The sequence below is a fragment of the Portunus trituberculatus genome, chromosome 13 (genome assembly GCF_017591435.1).
Source record: "Portunus trituberculatus isolate SZX2019 chromosome 13, ASM1759143v1, whole genome shotgun sequence".
NCBI lineage: Eukaryota > Metazoa > Arthropoda > Malacostraca > Decapoda > Portunidae > Portunus > Portunus trituberculatus.
Window position 1 is genome coordinate 6,906,781 of NC_059267.1, and position 10,000 is coordinate 6,916,780.

Below are 10,000 nucleotides of genomic sequence, written 5' to 3' on the forward strand. Positions count from 1 at the left end.
CTTTGAGATTTGCATACGATTAGACCATTTTATTGACATTAGGAAGAGTATGGAGGTCAGAATATTAATGGCCACAGTCTTCATTATTTCAATCCCCACATACGTTTCTGAAGCCTTATATAATCACCAAATAGTAATGAGAATGAATGCAGAAACGCGTCATGGTACTGATTGGGTTAAACATGGAGCACAGGAAATAAAGGACACCAGTAAACCTAACTTTTTTGTATCATGTGCCTGACTTCTTGCCATGTCTCCTCAGCCAACATTGGGCCAAGGACTGATCCCAGAGCATCCGGCAAGAAGGGGTATGGTAGCGGCAAGCAAACACTGCGCTTCAAGGCCAATGGACAGGCAGAGGTGGAGGATGCGGTGAGTTAATCTGTCTGGACGTCTAACCCAGTATTCAGGAACTCTTTGCTCGCTCACCACAGCTATGGACATTTTTCCAAGGCTGCAGAGATGATTAGCTGTTCTCAAGTGTGTTTGTTTGAGTTTTGCTTTTCTTTCTCACTAAGACTATTTCCCAAGGCCACAGAGATGATTAGCTGTTCTCAAGAGTGTTTGTTTGAGTGAATCTGCTTGGCCACTATTCAGGAATGCTTTGCTCTCTCATCACAACTATTTCCCAAGGCCACAGAGATGATAACCTGTTCTCAGGAATGTTTGTCCTGTTAATAATGTAGGAGTCTTGTTCATCTGTCACTAATATAGTAAACACACCTTTAAAAACTCATTCCTTTCACTGTCACCTTTAATTTTTAGTGATGTGAGTGATTAACAACTCTTCTCTTTAGTTTTATCTTTTTCATCACTAACTGTGTGTTGTTCACCCACAGCCGGACGATCTCAGCACATATGCCACAGAGAAGATCAATGCTTTGCTGGAGAACTTCATGGGCATCAACGACAACGATTTAGGTGAGCTGTGTCTTTCAGCCGGCATGCTAAGTCCTGGCCAGCACTGGTCCTGGTCCTGCCTCACCCTAATGTGCTGCTGAGTGATGCTTGGAAAATTTATCTGTTTGGGAGCAGGTGTAACTTTAGTGGCAGAACAGAATGTTGCTTTGTGTGTGTGTATGTGTATGTGTGTGTGTGTGTATTTACCTATTTGTATTTACCTATTTGTGTATTACAGGGCCCGAGCTAAGCTCTCTGTGTCCTGTCTCCTTGTCCATTCCTGTCATATCTCTCTTTCATCTGATTGACACACACCACGTCAACGACATCACTGCTCAGTTTATTCCACTTATCAATGCTACGATGCGGGAAACTGTATTTTCTCATGTCATTTAGACAGATGTCTTTTATTAGCTTTTTTCCATGTCCTCGGAGATGATTACTTGTGGTCACCTTTATCAACTCTCTGTCCAGTATGTCAATCTTGTTCACCAATTTATACATAGTTATCATGTTTCCTCTTGTTCTTCTGTCTTCCAATGTGGTCAGCCCCAGCTTCCTCAGTCTTTCCTCATAGTCTAACTCCTGAGTCCTGGTACCATCCTTGTTGCCAGCCTCTGTACCCTTTCTACCTTCTTCACATTTACTTCATATGTGGTGACCAGACACAAGCTGCATATTCTAACTGGGGTCTTATTAAGGCACATAATATCTTCTTCATCATTCCTTCATCTAGGTAGTGGAATGCAAGGCCAATATTTTGAAGCATGTTATATGTTTTCCAAAAATCTTGTTAATGTGTTTCTCCGGTGACAAAGTGTTTTGCACGGTTACTCCTAAGTCTTTCTCCTCATTGGTCTCTTTAATTTTCTCATCACCCAGCCTGTAATCCCTGTTTGGTCTGTATCTACTTCTTCCCATTTTCATAACATGGGTCTTGTCTATATTAAATTCCATCTGCCACTCTTTACTCCACTCATATATTTTATCAAGATCTTCCTGTAACTTGTTACAATCTTCCACATTCTTTACTCTCCTCATAATTTTAGTATCGTCCGCAAACATGTTCATGTAACTGTCAATTCCTACTGGCATATCATTAACATAAATCAAAAACATGATGGGACCAAGCACTGACCCTTGTGGAACTCCACTGGTTACCTTCTTCCACTCGGACTTCCTTCCTCTCACCACTGTTCTCATTTCTCTTCCCACTAAGTAATTTTCCATCCATTTTGCTAGTTTATCATTTACTCCTCCAATCTTCTTTAGTTTCCACATCAGTCTATTGTGTGGTACTTTATCAAAGGCCTTTCTCAAGTCCAGGTAGATAGCATCCACCCATCCCTCTCTATGTTGTAGTATGTCAGTCACTCTTGAATAAAAACATAATAAATTGGATACACGATCTTCCTTTTCTGAAACCAAACTGTCTTTCACTCAGAATGTTTTCACTTTCTAGATACTCACTCCACTTAGCTTTAATTACTTCTTCACATACCTTGCACAATATACTAGTCAACGATACTGGTCTATAATTTAGCGGTTCCATTCTACTACCATTCTTATATATAGGCACAATGTCAGCTCTTTTCCACTCTTTCGGGACTAATCCTGTTCGTATGGAGGTTTCCACAATATCAAATATGGGGTTCAACAATTGATCCTTACATTCATTTAGCAACCTCCCAGATATGCCATCAGGCCCCATTGATTTATTAATATCCAGATTGCTTATAATTTTCCTTACATCTTCCTTAGTAACCATGATGTCCTGCATTTGCTTTATTTCCGTAGGTCTTCCTCCCATAAAATGCTCCTCCTTTGTAAACACTTTGCAAAAGTTGTCGTTCAAAATTTCAGCTATATCTCCAGCATCCTCATATACTTCTTCCCGTTTTTACCTTTTCTATTGCCTCCTTTATATTTAGTTTTCCATTTATGAATTTGTAAAACATTTTGGGTCACTATCACAGTTTTCCACCACCCTCTGTTCATATTCCTTCTGTGCTGTTCTCCTTACTTCAACATATCTATTCCTTGCTGTTTTGTAAACTTCTCTTGATAATACATCACTGTTTTTCTTAAGTTTCTTCCATGCCTTTTCTTTGTTCTTTTTTGCTTCTTCACAATTTCTATTAAACCACTGTTTATTATTTAAAGTCCTCTTTCTGTAATATGGCACAAACTTTTTCACAGCAGAGTTATACAAATCCATAAATTTATCGTATTTCAATTGCATATCCCTTTCCTGGTATACCACGGACCAGTCAATTTCATTAAAGAACTCCCTTATATGGTTATAATTTGCCCTAATATAATTTAATTTTTCCTCCCTGCGTTCCACAATCTTATTTGTGCTTAATTCGTATCCAGCTCAAAGCTTAGGACATCATGATTGCTTCTCCCAAGGGACATTTATGTTCAATTTCCTCTTTTAGAGAGATGCCCCTGGTAAATACCAAATCCAACTTTGCTGCAACATCTTGTCCCCTGCACCTTGTTGGTGATCTCACCCACTGTGTCATCAAGTTATTTGTTGCTACCTTTAACAATTCCCCTGCCCACTCACCACCGTTCACCACTTCGTAGTCTTCCCACACTATTTCTTTACAATTAAAGTCTCTGACTATCATCACTCTATCCTTAATGATGAGTTCTTGCTTCATTCTGTCTAGAGTATTTCTCATCACCATTTGGTACTGTTCATATTCCCAAGCATTGGTTCTGGGTGGTATGTATATTGTTAAAATATTAATGTCCTAATGTTCTAAAATAATTTTTCAAATTTTCTGTGTCCATCTTTCTATAATTCAATCTACCACTCCTGTATGTCTCATCTCTCATTCCCTGTGTTATTGCTATCTGCATTTCCATAACCACATGATCACTTTTCCCCAATGGACATTTATATTGTATATCCCCAAAGATTTGGTGTTAACTTCTCATGTTAACACCAAATACAGTCTAGCCGGTTCATCATCTCTATATCTAGTATTTTCTTTCACCCTCTGTTCCATCATATTTTCCATCATTAGATTAAGGAGTCTCTCTCCCCATGCTTCCTCTCCAACACCACTTACTAGATTTTCCCAATCCACTTCTTTACAATTAAAATCTCCTACTAGTATCACCTTTCTTTTTCCAGTTAATACACTTTGTTTTAAGAGGTACATAGGTCACCATGATTATTAATTCTTTTCCATCACTTTTTAACCTTATGCTTATCACTTCTGTGTTGTTCTTCCCATACCAAACCTTATCCACATTTATCTCCTTTGTCATAATCATAACTCTTCCTCCACCTTTACCCTCTCTATCCTTTCTCCATATATTATATTTATTATCCAAATTTACTTTTGTTTTTTCATGTAATTTTGTCTCAGTCAAACACACTATATCAGGCTTCTCCACCATCACATAGTCTTGCAATTCCAATCTACTTGACAGTATCCCATCTATATTAGTATACATTACGGTCCACCTACTGCTCCCTCTAGTGGTTCCTCCGCATTCCTTCTATCCACATACCATTTTCTGACTCTCTCCTATAACTCTCCAAAAAAACTTTTCTTTTTCCTCTTCAGACCGTTCATCATTTTTCCTTCTCGCCTCTTCCAACAATGCCTTATATCTTCTCTTCTCTTCCTCATTTTTTTTTTTTTTTTTGACATACACCTCTTTGCAACCTTCTACCTCTCTTAATTTTGATGTTCTATATAAATCCCTCCAGATTGTTGTGACTTCAGTACTACTTTAATCAGTCTCCTTACTCCCTCCTTATACGGACCCAGTCTATGGATCTCTTCCACTTCTTCTTGTAGGTCTTTTTTTCATCATCATTTAGATTTTTGAACAGATCTCTTACCGTTTTTAATTCTTCTTTAATTCTCTTAGGCTTATATGTTATATTTTGTTCTTTCATCCCAAATATTAACACACTTCTTTTCTGCTATTTCTCTTATCTATGTTTCCTTATTCTTCATAACATTAACCAGTTCCTTAGACCTTTCTTTTTTGTCTTCATTCAACTGATCTTTAATTATTTCTTGTAATCCAACCATCTCAGCTTCCCTCGACTCAGTCCATTGAGTTTTCTTCAGTTCCCACTCTCTTTTAAACCTCTCACTTTGCTCACTGATCATTTCCTTAAAGTCATCTTTCTCCTTTACAACTTTCTCCATTTTCTCCTCCAACCATCTCTTATATTTTTCAACCTCCACTCTCAAGTGTGCATTCTCATCCACCAATCGTTTTTCATTTTCCTCCAGTCTCTTGACTCTTTCCTTCAAAGCCTTGCGGAATTCTCTATCCTGCTCCTCCTCACTCCTCTGAACTTTTAATTCCTTCACCAACTCCTCAAATTTCTTTTCTAATATTACCAATCTACCTTGCATTGTTGCCCCTGTTGAAGATGGACTCATATTTTGAATCTAGTTTTGGTTTTGCTCCTCCTGATCCATATTTTGAATTTGGTAACTTATTTCTTACGGTTCTATCCATTTCACTCTTCCTCTTTTTTTGTGGTGGTGTGCACTCTCAGAGCCTGGTAGCTATGTGTGATCTGTTTATGGCTGGCCTTTGTGTGGTTTCTCTGTCGTTTATCAGGTTCCAACACTTCTGATCACTCTTATGTACACGCCACCAGGCTACGTTCACTCTGTACACTCATTCACTCACTCTGGTTGCCCTTTTGTACTAGTGATTCTCACTCCAAGCACATTGTTTAGCGTGTGGAGTGTTAGGTCACATTCTGAGTAAGGAGGCACGTCCGCTCTCCACATTTTTGTGTGTGTGTGTGTGTGTGTGTGTGTGTGTGTGTGTGTGTAATTCACCTTTCGCCTGCTGGTCACCCAGCCAGTCTTCCCCATTACGGAGCGAGCTCAGAGCTCATAGACCGATCTTGGTGGGACTAAGCCCACAACACACTCCACACACCAGTGAGGCCACAACCCTCAGTTACATCCCTTACCTATTTACTGCTAGGTGAACACTACACATTAAGAGGCTTGCCCATTTGCCTCGCTGCCACTCAAATTCCCTCTCGATTGTGAGTCACTCTAACTACTACTCACTGTGTGTGTGTGTGCTGTGTGTGTGTGTGTGTGTTTTCACTGTTTGAACTGCTGCAGTCTCTGACGAGACAGCCAGACGTTACCCTACAACTCAGAGCTCATTATTTCCGATCTTGGATAGGCCTGAGACCAGGCACTCACAACACACCGAGACAACAAGGTCACAACTCCTCAATTTACATCCATACCTACTCACTGCTAGGTGAACAGGGCTACATGAAAGGAGACACACCCAAATATCTCCACCCGGCCGGGGAATCGAATCCTCCTCTGGCTTGTGAAGCCAGCGCTCTAACCACTGAGCTAGTGTGTGTGTGTGTGTGTGTGTGTGTGTGTGTGTGTGTGTGTGTGTGTGTGTGTGTATTTACCTAGTTGTATTTACCTAGTTGTAGTTTTACAGGGCCTGGGCTTTATGCTCGTGTGGCCCGTCTCCATATCTACACTTATCCAATTTTTCTTTAAAACTATGCACACTCTTTGCTGACAACACATCCTCACTCAAATTGTTCCAAGTCTCAACACATCTTTGCGGAAACTATATTTTTAACATCTCTCAGACATCTTCCTTCCTCAGTTTTTTACTATGCGATCTTGTGCTTCGAATGTCATATTCTTCTCTCGGGATCAGTTTCTCATTATCCACTTGATCCATTCCGTTTATCAATTTATAAACTTGTATCAGATCCCTCTCTCCTTCTCTGTTCCAGGTTGGTAGATCCATAGCCTTTAGTCTCTCCTCATATGTCATCCCTTCAAATTCTGGAACCATTCTTGTAGCCATTTTTTGTAGTCTCTCCAATTTCCTTATGTGTGTCTTTTTATGAGGGGTCCACACTACTGCATATTTCAATCTGGGTCTTTTTATAGTACTTATCAATTTCTTCATCATTTCTTTGTCCATGTAGTGAAATGCTAATCCAATATTCCTTAGCAAATTATATGTCTCTGAAAATTCTATCAATATGGCTTACCGGTTAATTGTTTTCTTCTATCATCACTCCCGAGTTCTTTTCCTTTTTTACTCTCTCTAATTCTATTCCATCTCCCATCTTATAGATTCCCACTGGTCGTCTTTCACTCTTTCCCATTTCCATGACATGGCTTTTGTTCACATTGAATTCCATCTCCCACTTTTTACTCCATTTCCAGATCTTATTTAGATCTTCCTGCAGTATTTCACAATCTTTTTGCTTTATAACTCTGCACAGTTTCACATCGTCCAAAACAGATTTATGTAGCTGTTCACTCCTCTGGCATGTCGTTATATATATGAGAAAAGTATTGGTGCCAATACTGACCCTGTGGCACTCCGCTTTCTACTGCTCTCCACTTGGACTTCATATCTTTAACTACCGTCCTTATTTCTCTCCCCTCAAATAATTTTCCATCCATCTCAATGTGCTTCCTTTTAAGCCACCCTTCTCCTCTAACTTCCACAGTAATCTTTCATGTGGCACTTTATCAAACGCCTTTTTTAAATCCAAATAAATACAGTCAACCCATCCCTCTCTCTCTTGTACTCTATCAACTATTCTAGAGTAGAAACTCAGTAAATTTGTATCACACGACCAACCTTTTCTAAAACCAAATTGGCTATTTCATATTAATTTGTTGTCTTCAAGAAACTCGATCTATTGTTTCTTTATTACTCTTTCACACATCTTGCATATTACACTAGTTAGTGATACAGGTTTGTAATTTAAAGGTTCTTCCTTCCTTCCTTTCTTATATATGGGAACCACCTCAGCTCTTTTCCATTCTATTGGTACTGTTCCATTTTCTATTGAGCATTTTATGATGATGTATATAGGACTTGCTAGTTCTTCCCTACATTCTTTCAGTATTCTGCCTGAGACTTCATCTGGTCCCATTGCCTTCTCTTCATCTAATTCTGTCATCAACTCTTTTATTTCAAGCTTGGTTACTTTAATCTCTTTCATATAGACAGTCTCTCTATTACCCTGTGGTCTTTCGAATTTGGATTCCTGAAATTTACTATTTAACAGTTCTGCCATACGTTTTGGGTCTTCCACCATCCCGTTCTCACCTTTTAACCTTTCTATTGTTTCTTTTTGCCTTATTTTTCCATTTATGAATCTGTAGAACAATTTTGGTTGTTCCTTACATTTTTCGACAATGTCCTTTTCATAGTTCCTTTCCTCTTCCTTCCTCACCTTAGCATATTCATTTCTTGCTGCCTTGAAGTTTTCCTTATTTTCTGGATTTCTATTTCTCCTCCACCTTTTCCATGCTCCATCTCTTTTCTCCTTTGCCCTAGCACACCTTGCATTAAACCAATCTTTCTTTCCTTCTTCTTTAGGTCTATATTTTGGGACATATTCCCTGACTCCTGTTTTGTATATTTCCAAAAATAAGTTATATTTCTCTTGCACTGTCTCTGAGTTTTCCATCTCCTCCCAGTTTACGTTTTTAAAATAGTTCTTGAGATTCTCAATATCAGCCTTTCTGTAATTTAATCGGTCTCCTTTGTATGATTCGTCTCTATCTTCCTTTCCTCTTCTATATCCATTTCTAATATTACATGGTCACTCTTTCCCAATGGGCACTTATATCTTATATCATCGTTCATTTGTATACCCCTTGTAAAAACTAGGTCCAATCTCGCCGGCTCATCGTTTCCTCTGAATCTTGTGTTTTCCTTTACTCTTTGGTCCATCATATTATCTATCATTAGATTCAGGAACCTATCTCCCATGGCTTCATCCCTATACCACTTTCATTATTTTCCCAGTCCACCTCCTTACTAATATCGCTTTTCTCCTTTCTTTAATGATTCTCGTTAGACTCCTTATTGTGTCATCTATCATGTCTTTATATTCTTGATTGGTCCATGAATTTGTTTTTGGTGGCACATATGTTCCAATGATCGTTAACTCTTTTTTATTAATATGTATCTTAATATACAGTACTTCTACTTTTCCTTCCCACACTCCACTTGGTTTACCACCATCTCCTTCCTTAACATCATCATGACTCCTCCTCCTCCTTTACCCACTCTGTCTCTCCTCCATATATTATACCTATTATCCATGTCTTTTTATTGCCTCATTTAATTTTGTTTCAACCAGGCATACAATATCTGGTTCTTCTTTCTTTATGTAATCTCTTAATTCTAATTTACTTGATAAAACCCCATCTATGTTTGTATACATCATTTTTAATCTCTTGTTCTTATCATTTTTAGTTAAACTTGCTCTATTTTTTTCTCTTCCTTCTCTTTTGTATACCATTTTCTTATCCTGTCTCCTAAAATTCTCCAAAAAATGCGTTCTTCTCCTCTGACCTTTCATTATTATTATTTTTTTTCTCTCTTGCTTCTGCCACCAGTTCGTTCCTTTCTTCCTCATTTGTATTTTTCTTTATATATATATATATATATATATATATATATATATATATATATATATATATATATATATATATATATCCTTGCAACCTTCTGTTTCTCTGAGTTTTGTTGTTCTATATAGTATTTCTTCTGTTGCTGCTTGTGATTTTAGTAGTATCTTAATTGGTCTCACTGTTCCTTCTTGATATGGTCCCATTCTGTGGATTTCTTCTACCTCCTCTTCTAAGTTCTGTCTATCCTCATCATTTAGATTCTTTAGTAGGTCTTTAACTGATTTCATTTCCTTTTTTTCCCTTCTTGGTCTATATTTTACTTTTTTTTTTTCTTTCAGCCAAAAATAATTTTTTTTTTCCTGCAATTTCCCTTACTAGATTTTCTTTTTTTCTTAAGGACTCCTATCATTTTGTTTGCCATATTCTCATCTCTTTCTTTTAACTGTTCTTGAAACACTTCCTGAAAATTTTCCTTGTCTTTCTTATCTTGGACTCTCCATGCTTGTACTTCTTTTTTAATCACGTCCTGTACTCTTTCCTCTTCTTTGTTTACTAGATCTTTCAGTTCCTCTTTTCTTTCTCAGCTTTACCGAGTCCTTCTTCCATCTGTTTCTTGTACTTAGCTACTTCCTTTTTCAGTTCCTCGTTTTCTGCTCTTAGCC

At 38.0% G+C, this 10,000-nt stretch overlaps 1 protein-coding gene across 1 annotated transcript in view; it reads left to right on the forward strand.

Moving 5' to 3' along the window:
- The window catches only part of LOC123502994 (PDZ domain-containing protein GIPC3-like), a 26,295-nt gene that overhangs the window by 15,216 nt on the left and 1,079 nt on the right, over positions 1 to 10,000 (forward strand). The window contains exons 5-6 of the mRNA XM_045252326.1: positions 263 to 372; positions 840 to 921. Coding sequence (XP_045108261.1) covers positions 263 to 372; positions 840 to 921 — 192 coding nt within the window. The remainder of the gene's footprint in view (positions 1 to 262; positions 373 to 839; positions 922 to 10,000) is intronic.